This window comes from Nomascus leucogenys, chromosome 3 (assembly GCF_006542625.1).
Source record: "Nomascus leucogenys isolate Asia chromosome 3, Asia_NLE_v1, whole genome shotgun sequence".
Classification (NCBI taxonomy): Eukaryota; Metazoa; Chordata; class Mammalia; order Primates; family Hylobatidae; genus Nomascus; species Nomascus leucogenys.
This window is the reverse complement of record NC_044383.1, coordinates 26930498-26949978: the sequence shown is the minus strand read 5'-3', so window position 1 is coordinate 26949978 and position 19481 is coordinate 26930498. Positions and strand designations below refer to the sequence as shown.

The following is a 19481-nucleotide window of genomic DNA, read 5'->3' as shown; positions in this document are numbered from 1 at the left end:
GGCCTTTTGATCCTTAGATGTGTTCAAAGTTGCTTACAAATTATTTTCCGGTTTTGAAGGTCAAGTTGGCAAGATGAGCATTAACAGAACCTGACTCCTCACAGGAAAATCCAGTCCCAAATTATCTCATCAAAATCAATTGATTCTGGAACTGGGCAATTGACATTATTTGGACCACAAGCTAGGCTGTCTGTCTCTCTCTTGCTCTCTCTCTTTTTTTTTTTTTTCTTTCGAGATGGAGTTTCTCTCTTGTTGCCCAGGCAAGAGTGCAATGGCGCGATCTTGTTCAGTGCAGGCTCCACCTCCCGGGTTCAAATGATTCTCCTGCCTCAGCCTCCTGAGTAGCTGGGATTACAGGCATGTTCCACCATGCCTGGCTAAATTTTATATTTTTAGTAGAGATGAGGTTTTACCATGTTGGTCAGGCTGGCCTCCAACTCCTGACCTCAGGTGATCACCCACCTTGGCCTCCCAATGCTGCGATTACAGACGTGAGCCACCGCAGCCAGCCTCTCTTGCTCTCTTTCTCATCCTCCTTCCTTCCTCCCTCCTTCTGCCTCCTCCTCTCTCTGCACAGCATCTCCTTTTCCTATCTAATTTCCACTTCTTATAGTTCAAAAGCTAATTTTTCAGGATTCATATGTACCATTTCCATATTAATAATAAATATTTTTGCCATGTACTAGTAACACTTAGTGCATATCCATATGACTATCTTTCTATGCAGAAAAAGATTTACCAAAATGAAATCAGTCCATCGTGGGTTTTTTTATTTCCAGTTTTCAATCAATGACTCCATCTTTTCATTTCAGTACACTTTCATTCCATCTAATCCTGTGACCATATTCAATTTCCCCAACTGATCACAAAATTAGCCGTTTGTTCAAATATCCAGTCTATGGCTATGCACAACATATAATTGTTATGACTCTTCCATCACTCTCAATCTAGCAGATAATTTTTTTTATGATACAGATTTGTGGAAAAGGTTTTTAAAGTATTTAGACAATGGCAGATTTCCCTTACTAATCAAGAATTTTAAAGTTGAACTTGAAAAAAAGAGATTTAACATAAGCTATTTTATTTTGTAACCGGTATTCAAATATTACTAACATTCTGAGTCACATGAGTTAGCCTTACAAATCCTAAAATCCACTTTACCCTATGAGTGAGTGAATAGTCACTCTACCTCTAAGAAAACCCTTTCTGGATCTTGTGACACTGTTTTACCAGTGATTCAAATTTCCCTACAGGAGAAGATGAGACTTGCCTCAGCTCTTTCTCAACTACTGCCCTCCATTCTCCAGGTAAAAGTCACAGCTGGGGGATGGTCTCGGGCATCATGGCACAAGAGAACCTCCTCTGAGCATGAAGACAGCAGTAGAGCCACCGAGATGGGCACTCACCATATACTGTGATGGTCTTTTCCACTGAGATGGGCACTCACCATATACTGCGATGGTCTTTGTGTCTTGTAGGATGGCATTCCCAGCTGAGACCTGCACTGTGATGGTATTCATTCCTTCCGAAGTAAATCTGAAGGATATGCTTCCCTCCAAGGTGATCAAAGGCTAAAATACACAAGGGCCCAGAGTGAAAGAAAAGCTCTTTAGTTACAGTTGAGACAGCCACTAACTCTGAGCCAACAATAGGCTGTCTAACCCAGCAGAGGCTCTTCCTGATGTACCACAATGGCACCGAGTCCCTCTATGCCTCCCCATCATCTCAAGTCCAAAGCAGAAAAGAGGCTATTGGAGCAATGACTCCAAGCAAGTCTGCCTATTCATTGTGAATTCCTGATATCATCCTGATTCAGGGCTGGGGAGATGCACAGGTCTTGCTTGCTGGTGGAATATATGTCTCTCCTTATGCATGACCTACTCATATCAAGCAGATCCCTAATACAAGGAAACGATCGAAGCAAATGAGAACAGGGGCTCATAGTAACCCAGATGGAAGCAGCAGTTACTGAAAATCTATAAGCTGCCATGTGTTCATCTCCAGGGTGTACGATTTCTGTAGAATTACAACAGAACATGAATCCGGTACACCAAAACCATACACTAGTTAAACAGCAGTGGCCTTGTATGCTGGCCCCGTCTGAGAAGCCTCATCAGCAGTTTCCTGGAAGTAGCTGCTGTGGAAACAAGCACTAATTGGATAGTGGTTTGAGGATTCAAAATAGAAAAAAAAGAAAAAAAAATTTGGAGGGGTGCCTGCAATACAATCGAATGCTGGGGTCCTAGAGGAACAAATATCGGCCTCCTGACCTCCCTCGACACACTCCTCACAAACATTTATTTCCCATCTTTTCTTAATTAATTTAAAAACCAAAATTCATTTAATTCCCTGTATAGCAGAAAGAAGACTAACGCCCGGCATGTGAAGCCTTTTCAATGGGGTCTCTTCAGAGTCTGGTTTTCTTTTAAAAGGAAAAATAAAAAAATAAAAAACAACAGGGGGTACAAAAGAAAGTTGCTCAGTACGTTCACCTTCTAGTACTAGTTTTCAGGGAAATGACATAGATGCATTCCTGCTCTTCCACTATGGATAGAGGGCCCACCATGGGCTGAGTTTACACACGTAGTTTCAGATGAAATTAAAAAGGGTCTCTTTTCAGTTTAGTTATGGTTGCAGTAGAGGCGAGAGGTTCTTTCCACTGTTTAGGTTCCTCCTGGGCCTGTGCAAAATTATGTCTCCAGCTAAAGCCAAGTTTCAGCTCCAGAGCAGAAAAGTGTTTTTATTAAAATAAGAGACATCATATTTGAAGAGCAAAGTCACCAAGTGAAAGCAGCTCTGCTGGAGGAAGATGGAGGGTTTCAGTCCAGAGCAGTTCATCCCAGTGTCCTTTGGGGCCTCAGCTCTATTGCCTAACTTACATTTGGAAGCACTTTAATTTCTGAGACTGGAATGAGTTCAAAACTGAAATAGACCATGCATCCTGGTGCAGAGGAAAGAAAAATTAGTGGAGGCATCAGAAGGCCTTAAATTTGGCCTCTTATGAAGCAGCTGGAAGAGATCAAAGCAAACCACTCCAGCTGCATCACCCTCACTTTTCTCCTGTGCAAAATGAAAGACTTAGAGTAAATGAGGTGTTAGGTGTCTACTAGATTGAAAATTGCCACTGACCTTTGAGCATAGGGAATATTTGGAAAAACGTATAAAAGTTAAAGCTGACCTAAATAAATAAGAGTTTTGATTTAGGGTAAGGAGGCCATCGGGGGTGGGTTGTAATGGAAATCTGTTGCTTGTGCCTGTCCAGCATCCAGTTGCTTTGTTTTCTTTTGGTAATCACTTCTCCCCTTCTGTAGTTCATGTGGTTCCAAGGAGACTGACTCCCTCACCTACCTCTCTACTCCCAGCACTGTGATTAACGCCTGACCAGTAAGACTCAATTTCAGGACTGCTGTTACAACTTTCAGGAAATAGAATTTAATTTCTCTGCTAAGCTAGGGCTGCTAAGGGTCACTGCAAAGACAAGTACAGCTGGAGAAAAACGTAAACATAGAGGAAGGCAGAGATGAAATGCAGAAGGTGGAGAGGGGCCAGAGAGAGAGAGAGAGAGAGAGAGAACATAATGATGAGATACTTGAGCGCCAAGGGAGCTTGTTGTCCTTGAAGCTACAACTGCTTCTACACTCTTGGGTTCATAAGCCATTTCATTCCCTTCTTTGCTTCAGGCAGCCTGAATTGCGCTTCTGTCCCTAGACCACATGTGGAAGGTGAACCCACCTCCGTGTTGTTTCCGTACCACCACACGTAAGTGAGGGTGCCCACTTGGCTGGGCCACAGCACTGCCGTCGCATTGACCTCTTTGTTCTTTGTGGTGACAAAGGGAAGAGACAGGTGCACGTGCTCCAAGGGACCTGAGGCACAAGAGAAAGAGAGGCCATGGAGGGGGAAGAGCTTCCTCTGCTCTGTTCTCCCTGCTCTGAAGAGAACACACATTTACTCCTGAAGCCCCCAAAACCCGGCTGCCATATTCCCCCAAAGAAGTGTTCAGATGCTTCCCCCACTTTGGAGAAAGAATACATTGAGCACAATTGCATCTTGACATTTTGCACTTACCAATCTTTCTACCAGTTCTAAAACCTGAGTTAGGTGTGTGTAAAAGTTAAAAAAAAATTACAGGTAATTTATGAAGTCCTTACGAACAGGCATCATTTGGGATTTCACAAGGCAATGCAGTCTTTCCAAGAGGTTGTATCCTTGGTGGTGAACCAGAGTCGTGAAGACCTCATAGAATCCATACTGATGAAGGGTGGATGGACAAATCTTCAAACCACTCTCCATGTAATTATCCTTTATTATTTATTGGGTTTTAAAGGTCTGTGTATGTGGGAACGTGTTCGTGCATGTGTCTGCAAAGCTGTCTAGTTAGGTAAGCATGGCACACACACTGTGTTTGGGGTTAAATTAAGTTAATTCAGGACAGAGGTGTGTGTGTGAGTAGACAGAGAGCTCTGTGGTTCTCAGAAGACGCTCACCTAAAATATAGAATGATTTTATCCACAGTGGCCTATAGAAACGGGAAACCTTAATTAGATGTACCAACCTCAAAAAGATATGAATGCCTTCTTCATAAAGAACCACTAGGACCTTTCCTTCAACCCTCAGTCTTCCCTTTGAGTCACTGTTTCCAGGCAAAATGCAGCTTCCTATGCATTTGCCATCCCCATCTTGGTCCCATGAGGTGGAGGAGAGAGGAATACCTTGGGCCTATTCACCTGGTTTAGTACCTCCTCTTCTGCTTGCCCTGTACATGTAATCCCCAGAGTCCCGTGTTGAGACTTTTCCACTCTCTACGTACTTTTCTACTAGGCAACACCATGCACATCTTAACCTTCAAATATCAAATGCATGTGAGGGGCTCTAACACCCCTTTCTGGGCTCTAGACTCCTTCTGGGGGGGTCTAGACTTCTTTGGCTCCAGCAGTCAGATGTTCTCAAGGACCCTGTTAATTCCCTCTCCTGTATTCTCTACAGTTTGGTGATTAATGCTCATATTCATCCAGGAGCCCACTGCAGAAACAGAAAGTCAATTTCAATTTCTTTTTTGTCATTCATATCCATTTAGGAAACTGATGATTTGGTTTCATAAATATCTCTAAGATATTTATCTCACCCTCCCCAATCTGGGGCCCTGGTTCATACTCTAAGTACTTTCTCACTTCTCTTCCAGACTTTCCTGCCTGTAACCTTTCACCACCCGAATCCACCCTCCAAATGGCTGCAACAGTAATTTTTCTAGAAAGCCAAGCTGATCAAGTTACCCATACTTGTTCAAAATTAAGATTCCCATGATCTAGCTGGGTGTGGTGGCTCATGCCTGTAATCCCAACACTTTGGGAGGCCAAGGTGGGTGGATCACAGGGTCAAGAGATCGAAACCATCCTGGCCAACATGGTGAAATCCCATCTCTACTAAAAATACAAAAATTAGCTGGGCATGGTGGCATGTGCCTGTAGTCCCAGCTACTCAGGAGGCTGAGGCAGGAGAATTGCTTGAATCTGGGAGGCAGAGGTTACGGTGAGCCAAGATCACACCACTGCACTCCAGCCTGGTGACAGAGCGAGACTCTGTCTCAAAAAAAAAAAAAAAAAAAAAAAAAGATTCCCATGATCCAGTTATAATAATAATGATAGCTAACACATATTGATTTAAAATCTGTGAGACAGAAAACAGAGGCTGAAAACTTCTTGAGGGTAAGAATTCTTTATATTTATCTTCATACACAAAGACTAGCAGAGTTTCTAAGACATAATAGATGCTCATAGATGCTCAAGTATTCACTGGGTAAAACAAATGATATAACTTCCCATGTCTGTCTTTGTTCATGCTACTCCCTCTTTAGAGAATGAAAAGTCTGGTGATCAGCATGCAGAATCAAACTGATCTTCTGGCTTATAAAGCATATGTTGAGAAGCAGTTGATTATAAGCCAGAACAGTTCAATGAAATAATAAAAGGGTAACATTTACTGAATGATGACTACAACTAAATGTTCTGCTAAGGACTCTGTTTTTCTTATTTTATCCTCACAAAACAATCTTATGAAGTAGGCACTAATATCCTCCCCGTTTAGAGATGAACAAAGTAAAGTGACTTTCCCTAGGTCATACAGCTAGGAAAGCAGTTTGGTTTCAGAGCCCTTGTTCTGAGCAGATGGAAGTGTTTGAAAGAAGCTTTCCAGTCAAACAAAATAGCTATTAAGAGTTGCTGCTTCCTGATCAGGTAAATATGTTCCAGGCATTGGAAAATGCACTTTCCACCGGGTTTCATTTATTGCACAAGTCTTGCCATTTCCCTATCAAATGGTTTGTTCCAGCAAGCCATGTCCTGGTCCACCCCAGGGCCTTTGGTTCTACACACCTTTCTTATGGCACCTGTCAGTCTTCAAATCTCAGTTCCAGCATCCCCTCCTCTGTGAAATTCTTCCTGAGTCCCTTGATCTGAGTTAAATGAATCCATTAGAATACAATGACCAGATAAGCTATGCTAGAAATGCTAGTTACATTCTAAAGAGTTTCATTTTGTCTCTCACATGTGAGCTTTTTTTTTTTTTTTTTGAGACGGAGTCTCACTCTGTCGCCCAGGCTGGAATGCAGTGGCACAATCTCAGAGCATTGCAACCTCTGCCTCCCAGGTTCAAGCAATCCTCCTGCCTCAGCCTCCCGAGTAGCAGGGACTACAGACACATACCACCATGCCTGGCTAATTTTTGATTTTTAGTAGAGACAGGGTTTCACCATGTTGGCCAGGCTGGTCTCGAACCCCTGACTTTGTGATCCACCCACCTCGGCCTCTCAAAGTGTTGGGATTACAGGCGTGAGCCACTGCGCCCAGCTGAGCATTTTTTAAAAGTCATAAACCAGAGTAAGAACAATGCCTATATGTCATTGTCTCAATGAAAAAATTTGAATCTTGTTAGTAAAACATGGTAATTCATTCACTCTTTTTTTTGTTTTGTTTTGTTTTGAGACAGAGTCTCCCTCTGTTGCCTAGGCTGGAGTGAAGTGGCATGATCTCGGCTCACTGCAACCTCCACCTCTGGGGTACAAGCAATTCTCCTGCCTCAGCATCCCAAGCAGTTGGGATTACAGGGGCATGCCACCAAATCTGGCTAATTTTTGCCCGGCTAATTTTTGTATTTTTAGTAGATACGGGCTTTCACCATGTTGGCCAGGCTGGTCTCGAACTCCTGACCTCAAGTGATCCGCCCACCTCAGCCTCCCAAAGTGCTGGGATTACAGGCATGAGTCACCGCACCCAGCCCTGACTCAATAGTTTTTGAGTCCTGTGATCTCTTGGGTATTATTCTAGGTGCTGGGGATACCTGGCATTTGGTGGAGCTTAGGTATTTCTGAGGGAGGAGGGTGCTGAACGCATAAAGCAGAGGTAGGTGATAGAGTGCTATTTTTGAAAGTGCGGTCATGGAAGGCCTCTCAGAAGAAATGGCATTTGAGCAGCAACCTGAATAAAATGAAAGACAGCACCAAGTATCTATTTGGAAAGTTCCAGGGTGAGGGTAGAGTAAGTGAAAAGACCGTGAGGAAGAGGGATGCCTGCCATGTTTGAGAACTTTTCTTTCTCTTTTTTCTTTTATTTTCACATAACCACGTTTTGGTCAATGACGATTTTTTTTTTTTTTTTTTTTTTTGAGACGGAGTTTCGCTGTCACCCAGACTGGAGTGCAGTGGCATGATTTTGGCTCACTGCAACCTCTGCCTCCCAGGTTCAAGTGATACCCCTGCCTCAGCCTCGCGAGTAGCTGGGATTACAGGCACCCGCTATCATGCCCGGCTAATTTTTGTATTTTTAGTAGAGATGGGGTTTCACCATGTTGGCCAGGCTGGTCTCGAATTCCCAACCTCAGGTGATCTGCCTGACTCAGCCTCCCAAAGTGCTGGGAGTACAGGCATGAGCCACCACGCCCGGCCAATGATGAATTTTCTAAGAGAAATTCAAGACACATAGTATGTTGGCCTCCTGGGCCCTGAAATACGTACGTGTGTGTTTGTATAAGTTCACGCTTACATGCATATACATTATCTATGCATACACATATGAAATTTATCTTTCAGATTCCCACAGCCTCTTTTATTCATTTACTTTTCACAGGTTTAAAATACCTGGTTCCTGCTATCCAAAAGCCTGTTCTTTGACCATCTCTGTTGATCACAGAGGGTGCAGTATGCCCTAATGGAGCCACAGAGGTGAAACTCCAGACCCTGGAGGCCCCCAGCTGGCTGGCTGTATTAAGCAGGCAGCTGAACTGGCAGATGCAGCTCCATCAGGCAGGTGCCTGCAATGCACAAAAGGGACAGTAGGTGGCGCCGCATCATTCCATATGAATTTTTCTGGAACGGTGGTTGAGAGAATTGGGGAATTGGGTGAACTGGGTTTCCACTCTCTTTTCTTGTTTGTAGCCCTCCTGTGCTGCAGGAAACAATTGACGCCTGTGAGGCTGCACATTGTGTGTGTGTGTGTGTGTGTGTGTGTGTGTGTGTGTGTGTGGTGTGTGTGTACTGGGTGCTCTGGCCTGCCTGCATTTATGTTCTGGAGACCTTCGGCCACCTAATTAAATATTATGCACATATCATATTGCTATTTGTCTGCAATGCTTTAAAAAGCTACTAGAAGAAATAAGAGTGATTCAAACTATAAAGGTGAGATCCTAAAACAGAGTTTCTCAAACTCCAGTGTACATAAAAATCATACTAATCTGTTCAAAGCAGATTATGATGCCATACTTCCAGGAATCCTAATTCAGTGGGTCTGGGATAAGACCCAGAACACTACATTTTTATCATTTAATTTGGGGGCAGGTGGCTCATTAAGCCACACTTTACAAAATCCTAGTCTGACGTTTGCTGGTCAATAAAATGATGGTGTGAATAGTTGAAAAACTACGTAGGTTTTCCAGTTAACACAGATAACTTTACTCTAAGATGGGGCCAGAAAGTCATCTGCACATGGCCCCTATATAAGGGAACAGCTAAGAGAAGCGCTTTAGGAAAGACTAGAAGATCCACCTTATCTTTTTTTTTCTACTTCCTGTTCTGCAAGTTTACAGTCTTCAGTGATTTTTTTTTCTGCAAGACTGGCTGCGACAGGGCAGCTTTCTGAGCAGAAATCTGCATGCTCTCTAAATCCTCTGCCCCATCTGACTGAAGGCAACACTGGCTGCAGCATGTGTCTCATTAGTTTGCAAACTAGCAGAGCACAGTGAATACCATCCCCAAGGAATTACCAACTGTCAGCCTACAAGAGATTACCAGGCGCCCAGCAAGACCGGCCCACTCCTGGAAACACTACGCAGGAACATTGGCTCCATTTGTTTCAGATGACCTTTGCAAATCCATGTTTTTTTTTCAAACCCCCCGGTTTGGAATCAAATCACTTTTCTGCACTGGAGAGTGGTCGGAATGTGTATGTGAGACAGGCAAAGGGCTTTCAGGATCGCCCCAGAGGGTAGGAATTGGGGAGGGGCAGAGGACAGGCTTGGCAAGCTAAGAGTTGCGGCTAATTGTCCTCTCCCTCACAATCCACCAAGTCCAAATGTATATGCTACTTTGTGATGATAGAAAAATCAAGTTTTACTAGGTGCCAGGGTACCATATATTTTCCTTGATGGGACTTTTGGGAACGAGATGCGCATCTACTTGACAGAGGAGAAAATCAAGGCTCAGAGAGATGGAGTGACTTCCCCAGGAGTTTGAACCAAAATCTGGACCTAGTCAGAATGCCCGACTCAGTCCAATGCTTTTCTTTCCCCTTAAAGCCACCTCTCACTGCCATATCATGGCACTTTGGCATCCACAGTAACTGATGACACCCTCCAGCTTTAAGATGCCTGAGAGTGTGACTCAGTTATGTTCTTGTTCTGACTTGCTTTGAGAGTAAAGTGATGCCAGAGTCACAGTGCTTCTCCAATCCTTGATTTCTCCATCTGAAAGAAAAGGCCAGAAGTCTGTTATGGCATAGATGTGAAGATGAGCAAAATGAGTTTGTGTGCATAGCAAAGCACCCTGGATCCTTTAGGAGGGAGTCGCTAACCAAGCATGTCAGAATCTGCTGAAACAGTTATGACATGAGTTTATATGTATGTGAGTTAGCAAACAGCTTCAAACATGACCTTGCTTTTAACACAATTAGTACCAAAGAGCCAGGCTTAGAAAGAAGTTCCACTATATGAGGCATGCTTATCCAACCACTTAACCCAAGATGAGTCTACAAAATTAAAATCAGAACATGAAACATTCCATTACAAATTATCTTCCTCTAAGGTTAAGGTCAAATATTTTGTCCAATCAACTAGGCTAATGAAATGAAAGAATTGCAAATGAACGAAGAAACTGGTTTCTTTTAGAAGGGTTTCCGCAGCCCTTAATCTTGAGCAGAGACAATCTCTGTGTGTGTTGTTTTCCTCTCGAGGATTTCGTTAACTAGGGAGGAGTCTTGCCGGGGAGCAGTAGACACCCCAAGGGGTATGATCACACACACAGGAATGAGAAAAAAACCTAGAGTGACAAGGAGGTGAAGCTATGGAAGATTTAATGGGAGACCCTGAAAATTTTAGATCAGAAGCTGATACTGGCTTTTAAATCAGTATTTACATGTGATTGGACTATGGTAGATGTATAACAAATTTGTGGTACATGGAACACAATTATAATTTGTAAGGAAGCTAGCTCTCTAGCAAAATTACCCCTTATAGAATAAGCTATGAGATATGACATGATCTAGGTAGGAGCCATTCTCGGCAAATGTGCCATCATTTTTATTGCCAGTTATTTTTGCTACTAATCATTAATGTTTGTGATGTATTGTTAAAGATTTTAGCACGATCATTTCTATGATACCATTGTTATCATTTCCCTATGTACTAACCTATAGGGAGGTATTATGTCTTAGTAAGTGGCAAGTCCTGAAAGTCTATATAGGACGAGTTAGGGATGGGAGCCCCCGTGATGAGTCCTGAACTATGTAGTTGTGTAACAAGCACACTGCTTCCAACCAAAATGTTTATGTTTCTTCAAGATGATCTGTAAAGAGTAGGGAGTAGATGGTAAAAGCTAATGGAGATAGCTCCTCCAATCCCAAGCCGTTCTTGGCACTGACACTGACCTTAGTTATCAAGAGCTAGGATCCTTGTGGCAGGTGGACCTGAGTCTGAAGCCTGGTTCAGGTAGTAGGTAGGCCACTTCAAACAAGTAACTTCAGCTCTCTGAACCTCAACACTTTTTGTAAATAGGGTTACTAATAGTGCCTACTTCCCAGGACTGTTTTGAGAAGTGAGATAATATACATTAAGAGCCTGTTTAGTACAAAGTCTGGAACACATTGTAAACTATAGCCAAAAATAGGCAGATTGAGTTGGCATACTGAGAATCATGTGTAACTTTGTTCAGACCCAAATAAAGGAGTGCATGTTTCTTTGGAGCACCTCTGCTGTGAGAGTACAGGAGACAGAGATCAGAATTACTGACATGTTAGGAAGACTCAACAACCAAAACATCTTTTGGTCATCCCTTAATAGTCTTGCCCTCTCACTGGACCACAGCAGCTAAAAAAGAAAATGTTCTAATTGATACTTTGTGCATTCAGTTTTGTTCCATGGGCAAGGTGCAGAGGAGAGGCATGGAGTAATAATGCCTGGCCTTGAGACTCTTGGACAAAAACTTGATATTTGAACAAGGCCATTCATATAAAGGAGCTACTTTCATTTAAAGGAAACAATTTCTTTAGTAACCAACACAAGTCCTATGACTGGGAAACTCCTTACACCTAACATATCAATGACACATGTTTTAAGCACACATAACTTAGAAGTTATTATTGTCTCATCATACTTACTCACATCTTTAGAATCCCCAATGAGGGAAAAGCTTTAGCGTTTCTTGGAACTGTTTCCTACCATAGTTTCCTTAACACTGTTTTTATACTCTTTCTCTCTACACCACCTTCCTTCTAACACCAAGTCATCCACAGATAGAAGCCCAGGAAAAAGGAGCAAAACTCTAAAAGGATTATTAATAGCAACATATTATGAGAGGACAGAAATAATCAGATGGGGAGAAATTTCTTTACTTGGGCTAATTCTCAGTGCATTAGATTGAGTGGTGCATGTGGATTGTTTTCAACAATTTCTGACCCCCCCAAAACCAAATTTCTTTGTTTCAACCAAATAGCTCTGCAAGTTGCTCAGGTTCAGCCTCCAGATTCAAGTGTCGTATCTTCAAGGCACCCGGGGTAAGCAGAGGAAATGCAATGAGAATTTGAAGCAATCCAGAGAGTCCAGGATTATTCAAATTTTACTCTTTGATTTTCTTCTTACTCTTTCCTTATTTTGATCTCTTAATCATTTCTTCCCCATTCCCCTTCTGCTAAAAGATAACTAGTGCACTTCTTCTAGATATAACATTGTGAATTCAATTTGAAAAGGACACAATATTTAAGATAGGTCATAAACCAACAACAGTAATAACATACAAGTTACATGTAAGTACAGGACGGCGCTGTCAGAACCCAGACTGTTGTCCACCTGCACGGTCACACGGAAAATGCCCACGTTCTGATAGACGTGTTTGATCCCATCTTCCGTGGAGCTGAGATTGACGTAAGACACCGCGATACCATCGCCAAAGTCCACTTGGATAAGTGTCCGCTGAACATCACCCTGAAAAACAACCCAACATCAGAGGAAATGAGTCAGTGTTCGGCTGCTCCTGCCTAGGGGACTGGGGACTACGGCTTGTCCTAATCCCTGGCTCAGGCATGACAGCAGCCCTGGCTCGCTCCTACAGCTAGGAGCATCTGCCTGCCTTTGACAGAATCCCTGTGACATTCCCTGGCAGGCAAGAGTTTGCTGTGATGGACACACTCCAAATCTGAAGGACACCAACTACTGTAAGTTTCAGGGGTTTGAAAATTAATAGTGCTTGATTATCAGCTGCAATGTGATATTCAGTTCCTCCAAAGGCTTTGGTAATAGTCTTAGCATCCACAAGGATAAAAGGTGTACACACATAACTTTAAAAATTTAGCTTACCTGGGTCAGGCACAGTGGCTCATGCCTATAATCCCAGCACTTTGGGAGGCTGAGGCAGGCAGATCACAAGGTCAAGAGATCAAGACCATCCTGGCCAACATGGTGAAATCCCGTCTCTACTAAAAATACAAAAATTAGCTGGGCGTGGTGGCACATGCCTGTAGTCCCAGCTACTCGGGGGGGCTGAGGCAGGAGAATTGCTTGAATCTGGCAGGCAGAGGTTGCAGTGTGCCAAGATCGTGCCAGTGCACTCTAGCCTGATGATGGAGTGAGAATCCGTCTCAAAAAAAAAAAAAAAGAAAGAAACCCAAAAAATGTAGCCTACCTGACTGACATGGTAATGGACCACTTCACTTTCTGTGTCTTCAAGACCACCCCTCAACCCGAATCCCCCTTGTTATTTCTTGTTCCCTAATTGTATCATAGGAAGGATTGAAGACACTTTGCCTGATATCTGCCAGGACACTGTACCCAGCCCTATTATTATCTGAGATAATAGTGGTTAATTCTTTTATGCTTTAGCATTTCAAACTATCAAAATGATCTCATGTTATTCTTCACAGAGTCTTAGTCTAGTCTGGAGAGAGGAGTAGGCAATCTTCTCCCACTTTACAGATGAAGAAGTTGAAGTCAAAAAAGATGTCATCACTCGTTCAAGGTTAACACAGCTAGTAAGTGGCAGTCCTGGGATTCTAACCCACCTTTCTGCATTTCCAGGTCATTCACTATAGAGAGAATATAGCACTGTGGGCAATCAAGGCTCCCTTGGGCATGAATTCTCATGTGCCATTAACAAGCTGGAAGACTTCATGCAAGTCATTCAGTCTCCTTCAGTCTCAGTGACAAATCTATGAACTGGGTATAATAATACCTTCCTGTCTTAAAGAGTTGTTGTAAAAAATATGCAGGTAATTAATTACAGATTAATTGGTCATCTGTACAATGCTACATAAAAAATGACTATAAATCAATGTAGCTATAAAAGACCTACAATTGTCCCTTTAAAGGTTAATTGAAATTGTATGATTCCAAATTTCCCATGGGTAGGCAGAAAAAGATAAATTCTGCATTATAAAATCCCAGACCTGTAAAAAAAAAAAAAAAAAAGAAATGGCCTTTGGAACAACAGTTTAGATTCTTAAGGAAAAAAAGTTGCTTAGACCCCATTGACAAAAACCAGCTTCCTTCACACACAGTCCACCCTTTAACAAATTTTGTTGTTGTTAGCCTTTCCCACTTTCAGGAAAGAAAAAAACAAAAACTTTTGAACTAGAAATGTATTTTCGATTAAGTAAGGTTCATATGGTATCATATTTTTTGAAAAGGCCAAGTTTAAAATGTTGACATTTAAAAGATTAATTCACAGGGAAAAGAAAAGCAGTTCAAATCCTATGAATCTGTGTGACCTACTCCTCTGCTCTATGCCCAGCCAAGCATTGTGTGTGGGGCTCACAGCAGCGGACTCTCAATAAGTACATAGGCACAAATTCTCCCCTAGGGTAAACAGAGAAATTCCATTCAAAACTACAAAATAAATATCCAAAGCCCAGACATTGTGCACTTACTTGAATTCCCTTCACTAATAAATATAAATGTCAACTATTCTTGCGGATGTGTCCTTCATTTAAACAACCAAAGTGGACTGATCAACTTCTCATTCTGTTTCCAGTTAGTTTCCACCCCTAGTTTTCAACAGAGCTTCCGGGAAGCCAGCGCTAGGTGTGGGCAAGGGGAAAGAGCCCACTTTTGAAGCAAGTATCTGAGGGAAACAGCAAGGGTATCTGGGGTTATCCATGGAATAAAACAAGGAATGCAGTTTCCACTAGAGAGGGGGAAGGACATGAGGGAAGAGGGAGACAGACAAGTTTAATGTACTTTGTGGAGACAGAGTGAGCATCAGGCAGGAGCCATCATTTGCAAAAGGACAGAGAGGAGATTCACACCTTCAGTCAACTCTACTCTAGCCTCCATTGAGAGACAGCAGACACTCACACAGCTGGGAAGAATACAACTTTGGCTGCCATTGCTTGAGTCTACCTTGCCTTGCCCTTTCTGTCTGGTCTTCATCACTTCCATTTTGTTGTCCTGGATCAAGCCCAGTTACATAAAAGCCCTCCAATTTCTATCTCTCGTGATGTCTACTGTCTGTCTTGCTGCGTTTTGTTTCATGATAGGATTCCTCATTGTCCATTCATGGAATGTTCTCTGCGTATATAGTGGGTGAAAGGATGGAGCTACTCAATGTTTGGACTAGTGCATTAGTAAGGCTTCCATTTCAGTCAGGCTGTTAGTGTGTTAGGTCAGGTATTTTACATATAATTATCTAACAGATCATACTTTACATGATAGAATCGGGTATTAGGTTTAACATGCACCTGACAGCCCCTGAAGACAAAGGCATGGAATACTCCAGTCAAACGTGAAGTCCCCAGGACCTCCTGATATTGGGACAGGCCTCTTGGCTTGGACTCTGCACTAGGAGATAAGAATGCCAAGGGGCCATGTATGACAGCAGAAGACAGCAGATTATACTCCTGCTGTCGCTTTCCACTAAAGGTGAACAAACTGGATTCCATGCCTTTTCCTTCAGGAGCTCTCAGGCGAGTGGTGAGACTATTACCACTGTAACAGCTTCACACTGGGGCTCATCTGTCATCAGATTCTGGTGTTCCTGGGCTCAAATGACCACTGGAAGCAAGGATGCCAGCCACTTTCAGAGAATAAGAAACTGAGCAAGGGATGGCAGCCCAAGTCCTAATAACTATTGAGTAGGCACACTCACCCTGCCGGTGCTCTGGTCATTCACTTGTTCACCCAACTGTCAGATATTTATTGAGTGTCTATCTCATGTCAGTCACCAAATGGGACAATGTTATTAAGCAAGCAATAGCCAAACAAACAAAACAAATATGGCCTGGGCTTTCATGAGCTTACAGATCACTAGTGAAACACACGCACTTTAATTAACTAATCATGCAAATAAAAATTACTGCAGGGTGACATGAAGGAAAGGTACATGGAGTTGTAAGCTTTTGCAACATGCAGGACTGGAGAGCTGATCTGATTGGGAACTTCAAAGAAGGCTTCCAAAAGGAAGTGATATCTGAGCTGAGAAGACCTGAAAGAAGAAGGTAAATTAACCAAATGGAGGAGATGAATGAGTGAGGCACAAGTGAGAGAGTGCAGGCCAGGGGAACAGAGGGAACAGATGTGCAAAGGCCCTGTGGTAGAGGGAGATAGTACGGTTGAAGAAATTAAAAAAGAAGGAGGAAAAAGAGAGAGAGAACAAGAACATGTTACCAAATGAGGTTAAAGCAGAGAAAAATACCTTTTGGGACTTGTGGGTCAAATTCCTGATTTTTGTCTTTCTCCTAAGAGCAATGAGAAGCCATTCAAGTGTTTTAATTTTCAAATGTTTTTAAAATTTTAATTGATAATAATCACACATTTATGGGGGTATATGTGATATTTCAATACATGTATATAATGTGTAGTGATCAAATCAGGGTAACTGTGATATCTATAACCTTGGATCTTCTTTATTTCTTTGTGTTGGAAACATTCAAATTCCTTTCCTCTAGCTATTTTGAAATATATAATAAATTATTGTTAATGATAGTTAACACTGTACTGTGCTATAGAATATTACAATTTATTCCTCCTGTCTAACTGTGATTTTGGACCCATTAACCAATCTCTCCCTGTCCAGCCTCTTGTAGCTACCATGCTATTCTCCTATTCTGTGACATCAACTTAATGATTCAAGTGTTCTTAGTAGGGGTTTAAGGGAAGAGGGCATGATGGTATTTTTAATTCAAAATGATCACTCTGGCTATGATATGGAGATGAATTGGAAGGGGATCCAAGTGTGCTGGAAAGCCAATTTGGAGGTATTCTAGGATAGATGATAGTAGATTAAACAAACAAACAAACAATCTCGAGCAGAAAATCCTACGCACCTTTCTGTCAAAATTAACTCTCATAGTTTATTGGTTATGAAATCAGTGATTCTGAGCCTTTGATATCAACATCTTTTTTAGGAGTTTTATTTCTTAATCTGGATGTCCAACTACTACCCAAGATCCAGCACTGTTTTGAGGCCTCTCAGATGATGCCCAGTCGTGCTGCAGTCTGAGGTCTGTAGCCGATGCTGGGCTGTAGCAAATGCTGAGGCCCTTTCATTCTGATTGTTGAATATTTGGTCTTCTTGTGGTCAGATTCATCTGAAGATGAACACCACAGCACAAGCTGATGCTATTCTTATTTGATTTTAATATGATGAAAAATCTTTACCAGGAAGCTTTAGGATTGTAAGTACTAAGGGTGTATTAATAAGGCTGGAAATGCAAAGACTAAACTCATTGTTTGTGGACTGGAGCATAATCACAAACCAAAGTGTCATGATACATGCAGCCAAGACTAGCAAACTTCGCTAGGCAAATGAGTTGCTTGGTGGTTCTAGGGCAGAATGTCAACTCCGCGGGGCTGGGAAGTGTCTTATTAATGGCTGTATCTTCAGTGCCTTAATGCAATGATCCTTTTTAGTTCCGTATAATTTGAAAATCGCACATTTCTATTGTGTGTGTCTGTCAAAATTCTTTCTTACATATTATCTCATGTGCATGTTAGGACGCCTAGGAGATAGAAAGGACGGATGTTATTTATGTTTGATATACCAGAAAAACTGGAGCACAGAGGGGTTAAGTAAGATGCATAAAGTCACGCAGCTAGTTAGAGACCTACAAAAGGGTTTAAGAAGATCTGTGCTTTGACTTGACCTATTCAGTTCAGTTCTCTTTGAGTTTCTTTAATTGAAATTACTTGCTTTGTGAATTCAAGTGAGATTGTGCCACTGCACTCCAGCCTGGGGGAGAAGAGCGAGACTTCATCTCCAAAAAATAAAAAAATTAATGCAATTTATCAAATGTATTTATTGTATTGTAAGTTGCACTCTTTCTTTCAGACCAAGAGGATGGTGGTAACAAAGATAAAGCATTATTTTGTTTTCTTGCTTGACTGTATTCCTGGCTTTGACTCTCTTTTCCTCTCTAACAATGATAGGTTGGCATTTACCCAATACTCCGCTTCTGTCTACCTGCTAGTAAAACAGTATCATGTTTAAGCCGTAAAGAAGATAGAGAATATGAGAAACAATTGGTATTCATAATCAGTAGTAAGGAAAGTCTCGTGTATAATTAATTGAAAAATACTTCAATCTAATAAATCAAAAGAAATCATTTCTGAAACTAAATCCGGGCTGGCAAACATCTAGACTTTTATAAAATTCTTTAGATCTAATGCTCTTTAGTCACATGTCCTAATACAGACACAGAATTGAGAAGACTAGTTCAAAAGAAGTGCCTGAGAAAGGCACAAAACCCACATGAAATCCACGTCATGATTCTATTCTCCAAGGGCACTGCTGACTTCTAGAATAGAAAAACAAATATATCAAATGGCTACCAGGAAGCCAATATTAACCTGAGCAATGAAAGGTGTGTGAACCCATCAGTTCCTGTAACACAGATTCAGAGAACACTGGGACAATAAATGCTACGGAAACTCATCAAGGAGAGCCTCAGTCCAGAAGTGAGACTCCAAGATGTCCCTTAAGGCATCAGAGACCCACTGCAGACAGATACCAGGCTCGTATATCAGAATCTGGTCCATGCAAGCACGACAGTGGCCCTCACTCAAGCTTCATCAACATTTTTCTTGGAAGACAGCAGAAACTACATTGCAGAAAAATCACTAGTATAACCCATTTTTAATAAAAAAATAAGCAACAAATAACACAGTAAATATACCATAAATCTGTATGTGTTTGTGTGAGTACAGAGAAAGGTGATGGAAAAGATAACCCAGACTGTTGATATTGATTACCCTGGGAGTAGAGTGAAGTGAGGGGCAGGAAGGCAACAGCTGGATTAAAAGAAAGAAGGAGTGAATGAGGGGAAATAAATATTTCTCCAAATTTAAAAGGGGGTAGAGTACTGTACAACACAAGAAACTACAAAATAAAACATTATACCTCTACTATTACTGTAAATATTTAAATATGGGTTAAGTACATTGGAAATAACCAATGTAATAAAGACCTTGTTTTGACTGATGATGGAATACAACCAACTGAATTTGTTGTTATTTTTGTGTTATTTTGACCACAAAGTAAGATTTTTCACATATCATTAAGCGGCACTGAGTGACAGGAAGGAAATCAGATATTTCAGCCATTTCTTTGTATGACTAAGGGTATTTAGGCAGAGTAGGGGGTATGAAATAAAAGTAACTCACCATTATCCTGCATACCCTACTCTAGGGAGGCAGACTTAGGTTACCAAGGTCTCAACAAGGGGTGGAAAAAGAAATAACAGTTCAAAGTACCCTGGCATTCAGAGAAGAAATTTCATAAGCCAGTGTAGTAAATG

The 19481-nt window shown here is 41.7% G+C and overlaps 1 protein-coding gene across 3 annotated transcripts in view; it reads right to left on the bottom strand.

Annotated features, from left to right (window-relative positions):
- The window catches only part of SORCS1 (sortilin related VPS10 domain containing receptor 1), a 602977-nt gene that overhangs the window by 43507 nt on the left and 539989 nt on the right, over window positions 1-19481 (bottom strand). For all 3 annotated transcript variants that reach the window (XM_030807336.1, XM_003255446.4, XM_012505615.2), the window contains exons 19-21: window positions 12495-12681; window positions 3733-3866; window positions 1448-1571 (exon numbers count right to left, since the gene is read on the bottom strand). In XM_030807336.1, coding sequence (XP_030663196.1) covers window positions 1448-1571; window positions 3733-3866; window positions 12495-12681 — 445 coding nt within the window. The remainder of the gene's footprint in view (window positions 1-1447; window positions 1572-3732; window positions 3867-12494; window positions 12682-19481) is intronic.